At 44.7% G+C, this 21,250-nt stretch overlaps 1 protein-coding gene across 2 annotated transcripts in view; it reads right to left on the minus strand.

Moving 5' to 3' along the window:
• Positions 1-8,739: 8,739 nt before the first annotated feature.
• Positions 8,740-21,250, minus strand: part of KCND3 (potassium voltage-gated channel subfamily D member 3) — a gene marked incomplete at both ends in the record, with an annotated part of 216,027 nt that continues 203,516 nt past the window's right edge. The window contains 6 exons of one of the 2 annotated variants that reach the window (XM_079698489.1): positions 8,740-8,941; positions 9,670-9,917; positions 11,107-11,163; positions 12,635-12,724; positions 13,059-13,160; positions 19,994-20,156. In XM_079698489.1, the coding sequence (XP_079554615.1) occupies positions 8,740-8,941; positions 9,670-9,917; positions 11,107-11,163; positions 12,635-12,724; positions 13,059-13,160; positions 19,994-20,156 (862 nt within the window). The remainder of the gene's footprint in view (positions 8,942-9,669; positions 9,918-11,106; positions 11,164-12,634; positions 12,725-13,058; positions 13,161-19,993; positions 20,157-21,250) is intronic. The other variant, XM_079698490.1, reaches the window with a different exon arrangement.

A 21,250-nucleotide genomic window follows, 5' to 3' on the forward strand; every position in this document is an offset into this window, starting at 1 on the left:
AAAATAGAAACTTAGCCAAGTGTGTTGACATGTTTATTGTTCATCTTTTGAATATCTTTTGTCTTTAGAATTGTAGAAGCTGTCTGTGTTCTTTGGGTTGTTTTTTTTTTTGCGGTACGCGGGCCTCTCGCTGTTGTGGCCTCTCCCGTTGCAGAGCACAGGCTCCGGACGCGCAGGCTCAGCAGCCATGGCTCACGGGCCCAGCCGCTCAGCGGCCATGGCTCACGGGCCCAGCCGCTCCGCGGCATGTGGGATCTTCCCGGACCGGGGCACGAACCCATGTCCCCTGAATCGGCAGGCGGACTCCCAACCACTGCGCCACCAGGGAAGCCCTGTCTGTGTTTTTGATGTGCATTAAATAGCTAAGGATCATCAGTGGCTGTCTTGTTTTTGTTTCTCAGGAAAAGGAGCAGCTCTTAATCTTCGTTGATTTTTGGATCCTTTTATGAATCTGATGAAAGCTATAGATTTGTCCCAGAAAATTTCTCATTCTATAATCAAGAATTGTATATGTAATTTCAAAGGGTTCATAGACCCTTTGAAGCCCATCAGTGGAACCCAGGTTAAGAACTGCTGTACTCTGCTGGTATGCTAAGGGAAGTTTCTAGCATTTTTCTGAGATGCTGTATCTGTAAATTATGATTTAGATAAATGTAATTAGAAGTTACATATTCTTTAATTTCTTCTCTGTGGCAGTTCTTTTATGAATATACAGTTGGTTCCCAAACTTCTCTGTGAATGGATTTGTGGTGAGAGAACCGAGTACGAATAGATGTATTTACTTTTTAAAAGGGAAGGGAAGCTCTCCTTTCCTGTGTGCATACTTGTCTAGGCAATATAAACACTTTCCCCCACGGCTGTCAGCAAACATCCACAGCCATTGTCATTTACTGTCTGACACTCACATAACAGCCCTAAACTGTTTAACTTAGATTCCTGTCATTTGGGTTGGGCAATGATATGCTTTATTTATATGTATCAGTACTGTACATGCATTGCCAAGTTAGAGTGAATTAATTAACACTGTAAATAGCAAATCCATAATTAGGTCCAGAATGTCATTAAAAAGACTTTAATTACATGTTTAAGATCTTGTCGCTGCTATATAATTGAACTTTCCTGGGTTTTTTTTTTTTTTTTCCTACCCTTTCCCCCACAATACAGCCAAGTTCACAGTTTGTCATTGCTAGGGGATTTTAATCAGGATACTCCTGCATCTTAATTAGAGATGAGGGTACCCATTAGTCTTGAAATTAATTGGATTCTCTTTTAGGATTGTCTTGTGATCGCTTTTTTTTTTTTAATAGAAAAATAAGCTGGAGGTAAGCATGTACATAACATGAAAATAATACTGTTTCATTTTTCATAAGCATTTGCTAGGAAAATTTCAGCAGTTACCTTCCCAAATAAGGGATGTAATTATTGTGGCTGTGGAAGGAATCTGCTGGCATTTGTGTGTTACTGTGTTTGTGTGCAATTTTAATTTGGAATTGTCATTCTAGGTGCATATCCCCTTAATCTTTTGGGGACTATAGATAGCTTTTAGGCACATTCACTTGAGAATGTTTTGTTGTGTAGTAGAAGGAGCAGTTGTCTTGCTTGACTCTGTTACTACCTATTTTTTACTTTGTACTAGTCATTTAACCTCTCGGGGTCCAATTTTCTCATCAATAAAAGGAGGCAGTTGGACTAGATTTTTAGGGTCCCTTCTAGTTCTAAGATTTAACTAGTACATGACTAGTAAGAGAAGATAATTTCTAGTTAGAGAAAAGAATAATCTTTTTATGAGTATAGAGAGCCTTTATACATTCACTTAATTTGGATGAGGGCTAGTGTGAATTGGTTTAATGTCTGAATTCTAGAATACTAAATCAATACACTTATTACAGCTGTTCAAGTTAGGCTTTAACTTAAATTAGGCTAGCAGTATTAACATGTAGAGAAATGTTTGAGAAACCTGTTGCTTTGGATAATTCTGGCTTAGAGGATACAAGTTATTTTGGGTAATTAAAAGTAATATTTTCTAAACTAGCTTAAGTATTGCAATAATAATTGCTAACCTTTTAAACATAACTTAACCTTAAAAAAAAAAAGTTTAAAGGTAAACTTCAGCCCCTGAATACTAAAAATAATTGAACAGAAATTATAGTAGTTACAGGTCAACTCATGAGACAAGGGAGTAGTTTGAAGTTTTAGGGGTTTTTTTCTCCCCCAAATATAAATAAACCTATGTTAATCTTAAAAGATAAAATTATATTTTTGATAGTCATAGCTGACATTGGAACTCTGACAAGGTTATTCTCTTGTTTTGGCAGAATATTGTTTTGTGCCGCTGTGAACAAGCACATATATCCCAGTTAACATTTAGTGCTTTGTAATGAAAAAGCACGTATTGCTCACCACATCTGGTTTCCAGTTACTTTGCTCCAGATTATTTGAGCTGTGAATCTGTAGTGACACCTAGTGGGTGATAAGGATATGAACATTAGTGATTGAAATGAATTTCACAGCCAACTTCTAGGGCCTTCTGGCATCATGCATTGGCCTAAACCTTCCATTTCTATTTCAGTTTTCATCTATTGGGATCTGGTTGTTTTGGGTAAATCAAAAGAATCCCTGTTGTTCTTGCCGAATTACGGTGAAATATGAAAACGCCTTTTGCTCTCACTACCTAAACTAGAATTATTAAGGTTAGAACAGATCTTCAGGATATCTAATCCAATCCCCTCATTTTTAAGAGGAGAAAACAAACAGGCCAAGAGAGAAGAGACTGATATGAAGCCATATAAATAAGTGATAGAACCTAAGGGCCTCTGTCATCTGATTTCCAAGCTTTCTGCTATACCCTGTATAGCATTTAATTTTGAGTTTTTAGTTTGAGACGTTGGTTTAGATGAAGGGGTGGATATTCAGTGTATTTTAGCAGAACCAGTGCAGATTAAAAGCATATTTTCTTTCAGTAATACTGGGCTGTGTCTCAAAATAGAGCTGTTGGCAAATGCCAAATGCTTTTCCTGTTAGTGAACATCCATGACTAAAGCATACAAGCAGGCAAGAACCATCTCAGATGTCATAGAGGAGTTGCTTGCATTGAGGGAGGGCAGGGAAGGGAAGATGAGACTAGACCTTAAGTACCCTTCTGAGATTCTGTGAGTCTTCTGGCAAGGAAGAAAGTCTCTGTTCAAATATATGGAATCTTAAAAAAAAAAAGGTACTGATAAACCTAGTGGCAGGGCAGGAGTAAAGACAGACATAGAGTATGGACTTGAGGACACCGGGAGGAGGAAGGGGAAGCTGGGACGAAGTGAGAGAGTGGCATGGACATATATACATTACCAATGTGAAATAGATAGCTAGTGGGAAGCAGCCGCATAGCACAGGGAGATCAGCTTGGTGCTTTGTGACCACCTAGAAGGGTGCGATAGGGAGGGTGGGAGGGAGACGCAAGAGGGAGGAGATATGGGGATATATGTATATGTATAGCTGATTCACTTTGTTATACAGCAGAAACTAACACACCTCGTAAAGCAATTATACTCCAATAAAGATGTTTAAAAAAAAAAAAACTTCCCCCTAAACAAAATTACCCTATTTTCTAATGTATAGCAGGAGAACTGGTATTAAAATAAGCAATCATAATCATGTTAGGGTTTGCGGCACATAGTTTGTTTAATCCAGATTGGATACATCAGGTACAGCAGTGGCACATGACTCAATACTGTAAATGATATACATTTTAACATATGCACTACAGTTTCAAAAGAAGACGACAGGAAACTCAAGAGTTTTTTTTTTCCCCATAGAAAGTTTTCACATGTTTATCTTCCTGCAGTTTTGTACAGTATTTCTTCTTTGCCATTGTGATGTTGGTAAGCAAAGCCCATTTATTATATGAAAATAGAAAAGAACACACTTGATGTTTTCCACGATAACATTAATGGGGGAGGGTGACCTCTAAGGAAAACATTACATTGGAATGTCTGATTATCAAAAATATACCATCCCTCCCACCACCCAGGTTTGTAAAATAGTCTGTTGGTCCAAGGAGCCCCCCAGGACTTGGGTCAGTGCCCTACACTGGTTAGTGTGACATTATCCAGTGTAGTTAAGTAACCTGCTAAGATAAATTTATTCCCACACTTGATGAGAAAAACACAGAACATTCTGAGTAGAAAACAAGACTCAAAAGGAACCCCTTTAAAGCTGTTTCTTTTTCTGATCCACTTGCTCTTAGTTCTAATGATGCTCTTCATGATGTTCTTTGGGCTCCGAGGGTGATGGGTCATAACAACGCTTTTCCTTCAATCATCTTAAAGCGTTGCAAATGCTGAGATTTCATAAGGACATCAGAAAGGGAAAATAAAAGTCTTTTTGGTTCCTGTTTGTCATGGTTACCATGCCAACTAGATTAGAAGGGAAACAAATATTGCCTTAGATTAACAGCATTAGGATCTTTCTGCCTTGTAGTTACCTAGTAATTGAAATGAGGGAACCTGGATCACTAGAATTCATTATTAACCTAAACATCTAGGTTTAGATAAATTTCAACCACTACCTCTGCAAAGTAAAAAAAAAAAAAAAAAAAAAAGATAAGGAAAAAAATCTAGGTACATCTTTCAATGTACTTTCCCTGCCAATATTCTAACAAGTGACATGATCCCGAACTGCAGGAATCATAGTTTGAAAACTGGGTAAAGTCCTCAGCATATCCACAAGTTGACTTTTTTAAAATTGTCGATCAGCATTAACTATCCACTTTAATTTCTGTTCAAATTATTTTTCTTAATTTCACTTTTCTACTTGCTGACTTTATACTCCTGTATGACTGTAGACTCATGTGTTCAACTATCATTGAGACTATATAGTCTTTTGAACAGGATTCTATGCAGTTAGTCTTGAGCTTGACACTAGTTATGAAAAGAGGGGATGAAGGAGAAATAGTACAGAGTTTGCTTCTGGAGGTCCTGGTTCAGGGTGGTTTTGAGTATAATGCTTCCTCTCCCTAATCACCAGCCTTGAAATCCAGATATTAAAATACATAAGCAATCCTCAGAGTAATGCAACATGATGTAGAGGAAAAAGTCCTGGGACAAGATGTCTAAGCCCTGGATTGCAAACATAGTTCTGCCACTAACTTGCCATGTGAACTTGAATGTTACTCAGCTTCTTTCTGCCTGTTTTCTTCTCTGTGAATCAAGGATTTAGGTATTTGATCTACTACCACCAGAGGCTGTGGAAAGGATTAAAAGGACTATAGAAGGTATGTTTTAAAATGTTGTCCTAGCCCACTCTTCATCGAGGAGAGACAGCATTTGACGGAAAAAAACTGACTATTCACTTACCTATTTTTGACAGAATTGATAGTCCATAGCTAGTTGTATCTAGTGGATGGTGGTTTCCAAAGTATGGTTTGTATTAGTACAGTCAGTGGTTTCCAAGGGCTGTGTCCAAGTAATAATTGACATTCACATAAGACTATGTCTCTAGATATAACAAGTAATCTCTGATGGGTCTTCTCTAAAGCATCATTGCTCTGAGAGGCAGTGGGTGTAGGGAAAAGCATTAGACTAATAGCCAAGGGACTTGGGTTCTGGTCCCAGTCCTGTCATTAAATAACTGCATGACCTTGAGTAGGTCACTTAATTTCTCTGGGCCTCAGCCTTCTATACTGTAAAATGACTTAGATATTCTTTAATCTCTTCTAGTTCTGATTCACTCTATTCCATGTTTTCTAAGTTTCCATTCATTTCAATGTAGCTTATTGGTTGGTTTTTAACCCTCCCTAATGTTGAGTAGGATTGAATGGGATAGGTAGCTTTGTAAATCTATTATGCTGAAGTGGTTCATGAACTATGAAAGCTCGAGTCATTTCACCAGAAAGCCATTGCCCCCTGAAAACCCTGATAATATCCTGGTTCTTCAGTCACTGGCCAATGAGTTAGACATTCAACTGATTTGGCACACTTTGGACCTTCTTTTTACTTACAAATGCCCGTTAGCAGTGTAGTCTTGCTCTATTCTGTTGTGTAGATGAGCCATTTTCTTGTGTGAACTGGATCTCTCATCTTTGGCTAAGGCTACATTGGGGGATGGAGATGAAGGGGTTAGTCTAATAATGGTGGTTTAGGAACTGGTGTAATGTGGGATTTGGAAATGAAATTGAAGAAATACAAAACATTCAGTTCATTAGGGTCAAGAAAATGGGAAATTATTTGGGACATGATTTTTTTTAATTTCATTAATTTTTGTGGGAACCACTAGTAAGCTCCCCTGGTGCACTACCAAACAGGTCCTGGGTTGGAGCAGTCATTATTCTAACTCTGTGATGACCTGTTCGTAAACACAGGCAGTTCATATGTGTGTGTAACCATGTTCCTATTTACCTCTTTATCCTTTACCCCATTCAGTTCCTATGATATATACTTAGAAACTTAAACCTTGTTTAACTTTGTTCCATTACCCATTCTTTCAAAAGAAAAATTCCTTTTCTAGTCCTTTGCCTGCCCTCTAAATGGAGTCCAGCCCAGTCCTCTGCCTTCCCTAATAAGATATGTGGATGACGTGAATGGGATTAAGTATGCAAGTGTGTTTAGGTTGTTGTGTGTTTGTGTGTACACATGTATTCCTCTGTAATTGTAAAGCTTTTCTGCCTACTTACACCATAAGCTCAGAGGGCCAGACCACCCCATTCTCGGGTTAGGGGGAAATCCTTGAGGCCAGACCCAGAGAAGGGACTCAGTCAGTGGTCAATGAGGATAGTGTAAAGGAGAAGGCTCCGTCTCCTCTGCCCTTCTGCTCACCTTCTGGTTAGGTGCCACCTCACATCCCTTTGACTTTCTCCTTCTACAGGGTCAGTAGAGCTGGGGTCATAGGGAAGCCCATTGAAGGTGTTTTTAGGTTCCCAGCTAGTGAAACTCTTCTGGATGGCTGAAGTGGGCAGAAAAATTCTTGGTCTACCATTAAACAGCTAACCACTAAGCTGTTGAATGGATAAAGAGTTCCCAAGGAGCTCCTGTGGCTAAGAGTCCAGGCTAGAGAGACTGCAATAGGGAAGTTGGAGATTGGGGAAGGCCGAAAGGGCCTGGTCACTAACCCCAAGGCCCACCTGCTCTGCTAAAAGCAGTGAAAATTGATTGGATTCCAGAAATGCTGTTCCCAGCCCCATCAGGATGCAAACCACTTGCACAGAAATGTGTCCAGGTTTTCCAAGAATAATATTCACTTCCTCACTTGCAGGGAGGTGATCAGGCTTCTCCCCCATTTCAGTTATCTTCAGGGACATCAGGCCTGAAGACTCTTCAGATCTCAAGGCATCATTCAGACCAGATAAGAATCATCTATAATCTCTTACTTGATTTCACTCTTTGGAGCATCCTTCATGAGGCACACAGGCTTAACCTTCTGCAGCCTCCGTGGGAGTTGCCTCAGGTGTGAGATAAGTGAAAAGCTTGGTCCCCATACCGCTGCCTTCTCTGCGGGAAACTGCTCATGGGGCCTCTTGTCAGAGCTCTGGATGGGCTTTATGGTGGGTCCTGAAAGAAGGGTACAGAGCAAGGTGCCACAGGGGCTGGCTGCAGCTGGGAGCCCTGGGTTCTTCTGTTCTCTCTTCACTGGCACACACTGGCATTGCCTGTGCCTCTCTGGAGCTGGCTATTTCCTTTTCCAAGATCCCAGTGAGATAAATGTGGCCATTCCCTTTCTTCCCCAGAAATGGAAACTTCAAACAACACCAGTGGTTCCAACCACAAGGGAAGCACTCTGTTCTTTAAGGTGGACTTCCCGCACCCCTAAACGCCCATTTTTGCTTTATTCTTTTCTCTTCCACCACTGCATTCATGTCCTTGGCACGAGTCTGCAGGTGCTTGGCAGTGGAGAAGCCTTTACTAACATGTCTCAGGATCACTGGGGTCCATGTGGAGACAGACGGCTGGACACAGAGAAAAACAGCCAGGGGGTGAAGCAGAGAGGTACAGAGACAAAGGAGACAGGGGCAGACAGAGGGTGAGTGTTGCTGTGTGGTCACGTGGCAGCTCTGTGCAGGTCAGCTGGGCAGTGGGGCCCAGGCTCAGTCGACCTCACCTACCTGGGGGAACGGAGAGAAAACTCAGCAGTAACTGACTTCTTAGCCTAAAAGCTTTTGCTATAAAAGGAGAAAAAAAAAAAAAAAAACCCTCACAAAATGCATTGTTTTGGTTCAAAGGTATTGGGTCCGTGGAGAAAAACATTTCACAAAACTCCGTTGGTGTTTTTGTTTTCCACCTTTTCCCATGAATAAATATTATCCATTAAGAGCCTTGAAAAAGGTGCTTAAATACACAGTGTTATATTTTCTTCCTGTTTTGCATGTGACAACTCGGCCTCTGTGCTGCTCTTGGTCTTGTATTTTCCTCACTGGGGTCTCCAGAAACAATGGTTATTTGGTCTGAGGCTCCCCCCTCCGGGCCCTGTCCTGGCTCGCAGCTTGTACTCGCACAGTCCCATCCCTACCCGCCCCACCCTCCCTTTCCTCTGGCCCCTGTGCAATGCAGTGGCACAGGGCTATGTCCACGCTAGCAGCAGTGAACCTCAGGTGCCCCTTTGCTGCCTCTTTCTCCTTCCAGGCACAGGTTTCAGTGTTGGGGGTGCAACAGGGTGGGCAGAAATAGTGGGGGAGGGGGAGGGAGTGGTCACAGTGGCCACCCACCAACATGCCAGCCCCCTTCACTCCCACTACTCGCACTGGCCCTCTGTCCAGTGGTTTTACAAGGCGGAGACCTTGACAACATTGCTGGCTATGGCAGGAATGTTCGTGTTGGAGCCTGGGCTGGCAGGGGGTGGCCGACCTTCCCCCTCTGGGGTTAGCGCTGGGGGAGTAGGAATGCTGATGATGGCTGTGGTGATCTGGGATGTTTTGCAGTTTGGTCTCAGTCCGTCGTCGGCTTTCAAATTAAGGCTGGAACGACTGGGATAAAAAAAGAGTGAGTTGATGATTGTTCGTCTTGCTAGTGTCCCAAAGTTTCCTTGACCCTCTACCTGTCTAGCTCACAGTAACTGGGAGGTGATTTGGGTGTCCCTCCATCTCTGCTTTTGGTAATCGGCCTGTAATTATCCATTCTGATTATTATTCCTAAACTACCCCGAATTGCAAAAGTCATGTATACTGGGCTTTGGAATTCAGAGTATACGTTTTTCCCTCCAGTGACTTTTTTTCCTATCACTTGTGGCATTTGATTTTGGTTTCCCTGAATTCCTTGCCACTCATTGGAGGTAGTGGAAAGTGGCCTACATATAAGTAGTCAGTCTATGATTCAAAATCAGCCTGGGATAAGCCGAAATTTTGTATAATTTCACAATTGTGAAAATTATTGTCTTGAGAAAACAGTCCATTCTTTGCAGTAGGGTAGGTCATCTATGGATTTTTGTTGTTGTTGTTCTTATTTTTTCTGGTATCTAACCCCACATTGGGCCTACACCTGCTATAGTATCCTCCAAAGCATATGAGGGGCCTTTGGGTTAACTTGCAAGGATGAGAAGGAAGGTGGGGGAGGAAGGTGAGGTGAGGGACTCATGCATTAGATAAGGAGGAGGGAAGGCTGAGGACCCCCAGGGGTCTCCTAATGCTGAGAGCCTTTCACTCTGTGAAGGGAGCGTCTCAAGCCTTAGGGAGTGATGGAGATGGGAGCCACCCACCTGGTAGTGAGGGAGGGCTGCTCGCTGCCCTGGATGTGGATCGTGCTGAGCTCTTGCATGCTGCGCAGGCGGGTGGCCGGCAGGTTGGAATTGGGCAAGTGTGTGGTTTTCTTACTACGACGGGAGCAGCAGGTGGTCGTGAGGCCCGGGTGGCTGGACAGTGAGGGACTCCGTGTGGATGGGTAGTTCTGCATTGAACTCTCCATGCAGTTCTGCTCAAACATCTGTTCGTCTATAAACTCGTGGTTCTGTGGGAAGCAGAGGGAGAAGAGGTAGGAGAAGGAGGTAGGAGGAGGAGGAGGGGGGTGAGCCCCCGTACCCTGTATAGCTGCCTGTCTCTGTTCTGGGCCTTGGGAGAAGGGCTCCCAGCTGCCTGGAGCACAGATAAGCATTCAGGACATGGGGGATATCCCACAGGCATCAAATGAAAGAAGGAGGAGATTCCTTCCCTGGTCATCAGACTGGAGGACGGAGACTGCAGTTGTGAAATCATGATGTGACATTTCACTTTATCTACAGCTTTGGCTGAAGGGATACGGAGGACATAGAGGGACTCAGTGGCATCCTCAGAGCTAGAAGCAAAGACTTGACTGACTTTGCAGGCTTTGACAGGATCTTCTGGTGGTGAGGGGGCGGGGAGCAGCAGGTAAGGAGTCACTAACTATGGGTAGTGGGTACGCTGGGTTGTCTTTTCTGGATTTACTGGGTGAGATCCTTATGAATCCTGGGCAAGTGTGAGACATAAGTTTTTAAAGGCAATGGATTATTCACAGTATTGGGAGAGCTTTGCTCTTGAAGGCCAATGCGGTCACACACTCAGGGTTATGATTGCTTTTGATTACTGGTTTTTTTCCACCTGGTTATGGGTATGGCTCCTTAATATACCTAAAGGCACAGGATTCCCTAAGTCAAGTGTAAGCATGGGAAGGGGATGCTAACAGACTCCTGATGGAGGCCACCAGGATGGGGCGGAGTGGAGCCCAGGATAACTAAAATATGGCTGTTTAGACAAGGTGACTAAACATTTATGCCATGAATGGTCTGACCAAGGCTGCCAGAGTGAGGAGAAAGTCTGAGGAGAAGTAGCATGAGAACAGAGTTCAGAGAGAGACCAGCCCTGACAGCCAATACCAGGAGTTCCCATAGAGCTGGGCGGGTGGCACAGACACATGTGGTACATGGACACTCACAAGATACCAACATTGGTGCCATGTTCCACCACCCCTCCAAGGCCCTGGGGAGGTCAAAAAGGGAATCAGAAAGGCACAAAAAAACTGGAAGCCTGAGCTGGTACTGGGTGTGACAGCAGAGGTAGGATAAGCCCAGAAGAATCAACAGCACATGCAGAGAACCAGACCAGGGGGTAAGAAGAGGAGACTCCACAGACTCAGAAGAATCAGAGAGAAAAACATCAATTGAAATTTTTAAAAGTTATACCTTGATGGTGGAGGTTCGTACAGATAACAGGGGATCATCCACAAGATAGGACAACCCCTACAGGACAACATGCCAACAGAAGATAAAAACACCATTGATTGTACATTCCAGCATTCCCAGGCTCAGTTTTGACATTCAATCTCTCAATCCCAGCATTCCACCCTTCCAGTCCGACATTCCATCCCTTGCTCCCAGCATTCTTTCTCCTTTGTCCCAACACTCCACCCCTTGAGTCCAACATTCCTAAAATCCAGCATTCCATCTCTTTAATCCCAATATCCCCACAATCCGACATTCTTTCCTTCAAATTCAGCATTCCACCCCTTCAATGCCAACATTCCATCTCTTCAAACCCAGATATTTTCACCCATATCCTTTCAACTTACACATTCCACCCAGCACATGCAACTTGGAAAGGGCAGTTGGGTCCAGGCCTATTTCTTTGGCAAACTCTGAGTCTTTGAGAGAAATTCTAGATACGCCTGTACGGTTCTTGACACTAAGAAACATTGGATAAGTCCTGGAAACTAGGGTTTTCAGGGTACCTTCCCACATTGGAAGCCCTCACTGGGTTCAGCTGCCATCCACAGTGTCCACAGTTGTCCATACTAAGAGTCACCTAACATCTACTTCCTGCACATCTGGGAGGCCAGGATACGGAACACTGAGAATTACAAAGTTCCTTCCTTAGTGTGCTGAGCCCTGACCATAAGCTTTTTGGGGAAGGAGGCCCTAGAAAAGAACAAGAAGTTTCTCTTTGTCTCTCTTTGGTTGTCCAGCCTAACTTTTCCTCCCTCCCTACTATTCCTAACACTTTTTGCCAAGGCTCCAGGGTTGACCCCACTGCCCTTCCTTTCAGTCTGTTGGTGAGGCACAAGCATCATTCCACATTCCAGCTGGGGCACCCTAAGCCATGACTCATTTTTAGCAATCAGCCTTTCAGAATCTGAATTCCCTGGGAATTGCAGGGTGACTGAGATGGGGTGGTACTGGTAAAATCCCTGGCTAGAGAAATATATGCACTGCCTCGTTCATTCACCCTCTCCTGTTCCAAGTGGAACGGAAGGAGAAAAGGGACCCACAGATTGCATAAACCTAGCCCCAGGGATAGGACAAAAACTGACGTTCTTCTCTGCTGTCCTGTAGTAATCTAGTATAAATTCAGCCCTAGCTCTGAAGAGGGATGCCCATCAGAACTGAGAAACTGATAGGTAGAGCCCTTAGGCCTCAGTAACTAAGACATGGGCTGTGAGGACGGATGTAGGGTGTGTGTGGAAAGACTGGGGGAATGGCCTCCTCTGTGCTGTGGGCCTCCTGACCCTGGTGACTTTGCCCCACTCCTTGGGGTCTTCCTCCTGAGGGCTGATAGAGACCTCATCGCTACTCTTTGGATCTAAGGGGAAAAACTTTGACTTCTGAAGCCTGGGGTGAGGACGTGAGGACAGAGTTCTCACTCTGTAAGTTCTGACCTCAGGAAAGGGTCAGGGGTCAGGGATGAGAAGGGAGGTGGCACTGGGCTGGGACTCACAGTGGTTTTCTCCAGGCAGTGCAGCAGGTGGTGGTGCTGGCTCTCGATGAGTGAGGTGGTCTTGCCCATGTGTTCCTCTTCCGCGGTGCCCTAGGAGGAAAAGAGGAGAGTCTGAGTATAAAGCTGCTGACTCTCCTTCTCTCCATCTCCTTCAACTCTCCACAGAAGGGAGGGGGGGACTGGAAAAATCTGGATGAACCAAATTTTAGGGTCTCCCTAGACCATGCTAGCCTTTGGCTGGGAGCCCTTGAGCTAAAGGGGGTTTAGGGGTGATGATGAGAACCCTATGGAAGACGTATGTGGAGGGTAGCTGCTACCTGCGGAAATTTTGGGGCTTTGGGGTGGGAGCGCTGATGCCCCCAGGAAGAAAAAGCAAGCCCGTCCTCCCCTCCATCTCCCCACCCCAAGTCCCCCAGGCACCTACCATCAGCTCCAGTGCCTCATTGAGGAGTCCGTTGCGCTTGCTGTGCAGGTAGGCATTGGAGCTCCCTGTTTTGGCCACACGGATCCTGGCAAGGCGGGCCTTCTGTGATTGGCAGAGAGAATAAAAGAGTGAGGGAGACTGAGAGAGAAAAAGACAGTGAGCCTGGCCAAGCCAGCTACAGTGGGCTGTCCCAGCAAGGTTGGGTTCCCAGGTGATGTCTGATGAAGGGGAGGAAGCTGCTTCTTCCCCGCTGCAGAGATCTCTGTTTATAGACCTGGGACTGGGTCAGAGAGGCTGTGACCCCCCTGTGCAGAGTGAGCATGGTCATGGTCAGAGTGCCTAGGGGTTTCCACTTGTCTCTCCAGCCTGGGTGTGATCCTGGCCAGGGAAATATCACTCATCAAATTCCTCCCTCCTTCCTCACATTTCATGACCTTTATCCATTCTACTGAATGCATCGGGGTATTTCTTATCTCAGACTGCAAGTTCTTTAAAGGAGCCCATGTTATAGCTCTCCTGATTCTCTCCTAGGGTCCAGTGCAATTCCCTGCATACAGCAGGTGCCCAAATACCAGTTAATTATAAGAAAAGCAAGGAGTGTGTATATGTGCCCCTCAACTCCTTCCCCTCTTTCTATATTTTCCTTAGCATTCATTACTAAGGTAGTATATGTTTTACATATTTATCTTGCTACCGTCTCTCTTTCCCCACAGGAATGTAAACTCCTTGAGGGCAGCGGTTTTTGTTTTGTTCACTGATATATCCCCAGTGCTTGATAACTTGTAAATCAATAGAAGAATTTACAATTGCATGTCTGTCTTTGGGATGTGTCTATACATGTATATTATGCTGTGCATGTCTGTGGGAACAAGTGTAGGTGCACGTGTGTGTGACAAGGGGCCCAATGTGGGTGTGAGAGAGGAGAGGACGGAGCACATTTCCATACACCACCCTGGCTTTAGCTGCGGCGACTGAGAATCTCCCAGCTCCATCCTTGGAAGCCTTCGGCAGTATCCTGTGCGAGGGTCGCATGGTACCTCAACCATGCAAGCTCATCTCTCTTGCTTGCAGAGGCAGTGGTAGAGGCCGGACACACTGCACAGGCTGACTTCTCTTCTCCTTCCTAATAACCATAATCAGTGTCACCATGACAGCAGCACAGCCACAGTGTGAGGCCTAAGAGGAAAGAGGCTCTGGGAGGGAGGGAGAAGGGACGGGTAGAGGGCTTCCTGCTGGTTTAAAAAAAATTGCAGCTTCATGTTTGGGCTCTTGTGGATCTAGACCCAGCTGCAGGAAGAAGAGCACACTAGGCCTCACAAACCTATTCTGGGGCAGAGGGGTCCTTCCTTCTGCCTCTGGGAAAATCCACATTTAACTTTTGCATGGACTCTGAACAGAGGAGTCCTTGGAAAATTGTGGCAATTTAAATTTCTTGTGACCTTCTCCCCAGCATGGAGAAGTGTCCCCTCCAAGTGTCCTACTGGGCTGGCTCATCTGCTACAAGGAGGCCAGGGACTTGGATTTAGGCTGTCAACAGAAGCACAAAGAACACACGATAGCTATTGTTCCCTGGGAAGTCCCCCTGTGACCACTGTGTCCTTGCAGGGACAATTCAACGACCTCCCCTGGTTTCTAAATATGGCAAAGAGGTCAGCACTTGAGCCTAGAAGATCTGCCTGTAAAACTGAGGAAGAACTCTCCTCTAGTCAGAGAATAAAAATAGGAAGCAGGGAGAGAAAGGATGGTAAGTAGCCCTACCATTCCTCTTCTCTCTGAGCAAAGAACATGCATTCCAGGTACAGGACAGTTCTCCTTCCTGGGGATCCTGCTCCAGCCCTCCCCTCAGGTCAATGTCTACATTCAAGCAAGTTCTTCATCATTTGAGGATGTGGCTATTATTGCTTTGGGTGAGTACTTGGTGTTGAGAGCTGCATATGGAAATCCAGTTTTGTCAAGCTCATTTTAGCCTTATATAATTTGATTGCACCACTTACAGCCAGACCATTCTTGTATCTGGGGTCTGTCTTCGTTACTTTCTGGAGATGAAAGATTCTCCTGCTCTCCTTTGTGGCACTCCTTTTAATCTCATCTTACCCTGGGCACTATTAAAGCAACAGATTGTCATAACAAATGCACTATATCGTTTAATCATTTCCCACACAGGATAAAGAGGTTTGCAATGTATTTATAGAACCATAACCAGCATATGTAATTTGGTGAGGACTTTTGGCTTGACTTTGAGCCCCTGAGGGCCAGAGCCTGTGACTTATGCATATTTTTATCTTCAGCACCTAGCACAGAGCTTCGCACTGAGTATTTACTCAAGCAAGGCTTGTGATGGCCTAGGAAGGAAGATGAGCCTACATGGTCGGTCAGAAATCCATGTTAATAAAGCCGTTGTGATGGGCTCAGTCCTTGTGTAGACTGGTCAGCCTCCTTCTCTTCCATGAACATGAGTACAGTGTAAGAGTTCGAAGAATGTAGGGATCATCTAGGCTATTTTATTTTATTTTATTTTATTTTATTTTATTTTATTTTATTTTATTTTTTAGGCTATTTTAAAGACAAGGAAATGGAGGATGTGAGAGGAAGTGACTTGTCCAGGGCAAGATTTCAGCTCAGGTCTTCCAACCTCCCAATGCTGCTTCCATAACACCCCTCTCCTCTTTCCCTGAATTTCAACTCCATTCAGACAAGTTTTCAACTTGATTAGCAAAGCCCAGGAAGTTGCATTTTCAACAGCTGTAGACATTCCAGGGCTGGAGGAGAGGTTTGGATGGAGGATTCTGCCACCCTGGGCACAGTTCCAAGTTCAGGCTAATAAGCTTAAGAATTCTGTCAGCCCCGAGAAGGGTTTCACGATGAAGCACTTCCTAGCTATCTGGCTGGCAGGTGCCCTTGGACCATGAGTATTGACATCTCTACCCTGGGAGAGGCAGGAGAAGGAAAAAGAGGGAGAAATGGAAAAGCCAAAAGAGAACATGGGCAATTGCACTCTTAGGCATTTATCTCAGAGAAATAAAGACTTATGTTCACACAAAAACCTGCACATGGCTGTTAACAGCAACTTTATTTATAATAACCCGATGTCCCTCAACAGGCAAACTGTTAACCATAACTGGGATGCATCCATACCAGGGAATACTGCTCAGCAAGGAAAAGGAATGGACTATTGATACACACGACTTAGATGAATCTCCAGGAATTACATGAAATGAAAAAAGCCAATCTACAAAGGTTGCCTACTGTATAAGCCCATTCATATACTATTTAAAAAAATGAAAACGTTTTATAAAGGGAGGACAGATAAATAGTTGCCAGAGGTTAGAGACGGGGTAGACGTAGAGTGAGGGGGGTGTGGTTATAAAAGATATAGTGGGAGGGACCCTTACGGTGTTGGAACTGTGCAGTACCTTGACTGAGATGGGGGATGTGAAACTGCATAGGTGAGAAAACTGTATAAAACTTCACACACACACACACACACACACGGGTACAAGTAAAACTGGGGAAGTCTGAATAAGATTGGTGGATTGCAGCAATGTCCATACGTTGGATATGAAATTTTATAACTACATGTGAATCTACAATTATTCCAATTAAAGTTTCCATTAAAAATGTTCCCCTCTCCCTGTCCACTGCTAGACCTCCTTACTTGATCTCCAGTTCACTTGGCTTAGAAAACCCAGTCTCTGCAGCAAAGAGTCATGGAATTATTTCAGTAATAATCCCAAGCAAATCAGTCACAATGGGAAAGGATGACAACTTTTGGAGCCTTTCCTTTCCACCTGAGGCACATGGGCTGGAGCTTACCTTCACAGCTCCTGAGTATGTGGTCTGGGCTGAGAACTGTCATCAGCTCCCCTAACCCCCTTCCTGTGCCATCTCTCCATTCCCCACTAAGTTCCCCAACCTGCCTTCCTTGCCTCGCTGTGACAGACCCAGTGCTGGAAGCAGGCAGTATTCTTGTGTTCTTTTTCTTTTCCTCTCACAGGAAGCCTAAGGTGAAAGAGGCAGAGCTGAGCCTACTGTGAGGAGAGACAGTATCCAGGGGAAGTGAAAACACTGCAAATATTTACTCTGTTTTCAAGGGAGAGCAAAGAGGGAGAGGGAGGAGGGTGGGAAAGGAGGTAGAAGGGAGGGAGTATCATCCTGAGGGGCTAGAGGGAGGAAGAAGCCTAAGCTGATTCCTTCTGGATCTTAATCACACAGGATGAGCTTTGTAAAGTTCTGCAGAGAAATGGTCCCTGTCGTATTCTTTGTGGGGGCAAAACGCCAGCAGATGCGATGCTCTAAGAAGTAGGTAAGGGTGTGAGCCCGGAGGGGAAGGGAGCGCAGGAGTGGCTGAAGCACAGTTTGAGTGGGGCTGTTGTGGGCTAGTGTGTGAGCTGAGGACACCTTGGATCCTCACTGCTCTTCAAAAACCCTGTGTCATGTCATGGCTATTGTAAATAGAGCTGCAATGAATATTGTGGTAAATGACTCTTTCTGAATTATGGTTTTCTCCGGGTATATGCCCAGTAGTGGGATTGCTGGGTCGTATGGTAGTTCTATTTTTAGTTTTTTAAGGAGCCTCCATACTGTTCTCCATAGTGGCTGTATCAATTTACATTCCCACCCACAGTGCAAGAGGGTTCCCTTTTCTCCACACCCTCTCCAGAGTGAAGTAAGTCAGAAAGAGAAAAACAAATACCGTATGCTAACACACATATATATATATATGGAATCTAAAAAAAAAAGGCTCTGAAGAGCCTAGGGGCAGGACAGGAATAAAGATTCAGACGTAGAGAATGGACTTGAGGACACGGGGAGGGGGAAGGGTAAGCTGGGATGAAGTGAGAGAGTGGCACGGACATATATATACTGCTAAATGTAAAATAGATAGCTAATGGGAAGCAACCGCATAGCACAGGGAGATCAGCTCGGTGCCTTGTGCCCACCTGGAGGGGTAGGATAGGGAGGGTGGGAGGGAGATGCAAGAGGGAGGAGATATGGGGATATATGTATATGTATAGCTGATTCACTTTGTTATACAGCAGAAACTAATACACCATCGTAAAGCAATTATACTCCAATAAAGATTTAAAAGCAAAAAAACAAAAACAAACCCTGTGTCAGCCCTTGCCCAGTGCTGGGGGGCGGGGGGAGGGGGAGGTTGAGGTTGCTATAGGACCCCTGACCCTTCAGGGTTTTAGGCTCCTTGATTTGGAAAGGAGATCCCAGTTTCTCTCTGCCCCTTTCTTTAGGACAGCATAATGAATTTAGATATTGTTCATATTTGCCAGCTGACTTGAACGGGGAAAGAGATAAGACTTCTATCTTGGCCAAGTAGCACATGAAAAGCTGCTCAACATCACTAATTATTGGAGAAATGCAAATCAAAACTACAATGAGGTATCACCTCACACCAGTTAGAATGGGCATCATCAGAAAATCTACAAACAACAAATGCTGGAGAGGGTGTGGAGAAAAGGGAACCCTCTTCCACTGTTGGTGGGGATGTAAATTGATACAGCCAGTATGGAGAACAGTATGGAGGTTCCTTAAAAAACTAAAAATAAAATTACCATATGATCCAGCAATCCCACTGCTGGGCATATACCCAGAGAAAAGCATAATTCAAAAAGACACATGCACCCCAATGTTCACTGCAGCTCTGTTTACAATAGTCAGGTCATGGAAGCAACCTAAATGCTCATTGACAGATGAATGGATAAAGAAGATGTGGTACATATATACGATGGAATATTACTCAGCCATAAAAAGGAACGAAACTGGGTCATTTGTTGAGACGTGGATGGATCTAGAGACTGTCATACAGAGTGAAGTAAGTCAGAAAGAGAAAAACAAATACCGTATATTAATGCATATATGTGGAACCTAGAAAAATGGTACAGATGAGCCAGTTTACAGGGCAGAAATTGAGACACAGACGTAGAGAACAAACGTATGGACACCAAGGGGGGAAAGCGGCTGGGGGTGGGTGTGGTGGTGTGAAGAATTGGCAGATTGGGATTGACATGTATACACTGATGTGTATAAAATTGATGATTAATAAGAACCTACTGTATAAAAAATAAATAAAATTAAATTAAAAAATTAAAAAAAAAAAGCTGAATACTTAAAAAAAAAAAAAAGAAGAAAGCTGCCCCCTGGGTCCAAGAACCTTCACCAGCCAGATGCCCTAAAAATGCAGAGAAATGACATTTGGCTGATAGGGTGAGGTATTCTAGGTAGAAGGTGGCGGCCAGTTATGAAAGGAGGCTTCCGTCTTGGCACCAAAGTCTTCAGACATCTTTCGTCATCCTGTGGTGAGAGGGCACTCACCCTGCCCTACCTTCCTAAGCCGTGTTCACTGGACATCACTGAAAACTTTTCCAGGACCCATGGTTAATCTCCTGACCGTCAATTGCAGTTCCGTGCCTTATCCTATGATACCATGAGGTGACTAAAGCCTGCTGTGCCATTTGTCCCTGAACTCAATGGCCTCAGAATGTCCTCCTTTCAGAGTATTCATTTTTCTTTTTAGCAAATTTATTTTTGTCACTTTGTTTTGTATAGGCTATTACAGAGTACTGAAAAGCAATTATGTTCCCCAGTAAGCTCTTGGCTGGGAAAGGGAAGAGTCCGGGCACTACCCAGAGTTGATGGCTGAGATCTTGGAAGAGGAGCCAGGGCCCAAGGAAACTGCACAGAATATCTTCTGAAAGGGGGAACACCAGCTTGTGGATAATTGAGGGTTTGCTGCCTCGTGCAGCTGTCTGTGGCTGGAATGCAGGTTACTGGTAGGTAGGAAGGCACCTGGCGCTGCTTTACCTTCCAAAGCCAGAGGCCATCTGCACAGTGATTCTCCCAGGAGCTCCTTGTGACAGCGACACAAGGCCAAGAACACCCTCTCTGGTGCTGCCTGCCCCCTTCCCGGGTCTGAGGCTTACCTTTTGTGCCCTGCGTTTATCAGCTCTCTGATTCTGGTGGTAAATCCGGCTGAAGTTGGAAACGATCACAGGGACCGGCAGGGCAATGACGAGGACACCGCTCAGGGAACAGATGGAGCCGAAGATTTTCCCTGCAATCGTCTTGGGCACCATATCTCCATATCTGAGAGACAGAAAGAGAAGTGGGTGTAAGGAAGAAGGGCCATTTGGGAAACAAGTCAGGCTTCCCTGCCAATCATTCACTCCTTCATTCAACAATTGTTTAGAGTGCCTACTGTGTGCCAGGTACTGTGATACAACCTGGGAGTGAACAAAATGACAAGATCCTTATGCTCACGGAGCCAACATCCTACCAGGGGAAGACCGTAAAGTGAATATATAAAAACACTGTGACTTCTGGCTATTTCTATGAAGAGAACAGAGATGGGTGCTGTGCCAGGTTGGGGGAGTGTGGTCAGGAAAGGCCTCTCTGAGGAGGCAACATTTAAGCTAAGATCTGAAGGTAAAGAATCCAGCCAGGCAACAGCCTTGGGGAAGAGTGTGCCAGGCAGCAGGAACAGAAAGGACGGAGGCCCTGAGGTAGGAAGGGGCTCAACCTGTTCTAGGAACATTGAAAGGGCTAGCAGGGCTGGCTCACAGGGTGGGTGGTGGGTTCTACAAGAGGAAGCTGAGGCGGCAGGTGGGGTCCAGACCATGCGGGGTCTAGTGGGCCACGACGAGGAGCGTGGGTTTCATCCAAGTGCAAAGAGGAGCCATGGATGATTGTGAAGCAGAAGAAGAACACAATTTCGTTTTTGATAACAAAAATGATGAATAATAAACCGCCTTCTATTCATGTGGAGATTTATAATTTCCAAAACACTTTTACACATTTACCTCACATAAGCTCCATGAACCCTGTGAGCTTGGAACCCCGATCCCCATTGTACAGATGCAGGAACTGAGGCTCAGAGGCATGAAGTGGGTTGTCCAAGTTTGGGTATGCCTGGGAGTAAAACACACTCCTCTTGCTCTCATCTCTTTTCTACTAGCCACGCTGTCTTAGAGGGGACCATGAGCTCCAAATCGCAGCCCCTTAAGCCGTGAAGCCACTTTGGGACAGTGCCGGCTGCCCCAGGCAAGCAAGCCAGAGCCTCTCTCCTCCAATCAATAAGATATGCTCCACAGTGGTTAAGTGTTTAGCCTCTTCTTTATTGAGATAATTTAAAGGCCAAGTTAAGAAAAGAGCTGTGATGACTCCTTTGGCCAAAGCCAGAA

This window comes from Hyperoodon ampullatus (genome assembly GCF_949752795.1).
Source record: "Hyperoodon ampullatus genome assembly, chromosome: 2".
Classification (NCBI taxonomy): domain Eukaryota; kingdom Metazoa; phylum Chordata; class Mammalia; order Artiodactyla; family Ziphiidae; genus Hyperoodon; species Hyperoodon ampullatus.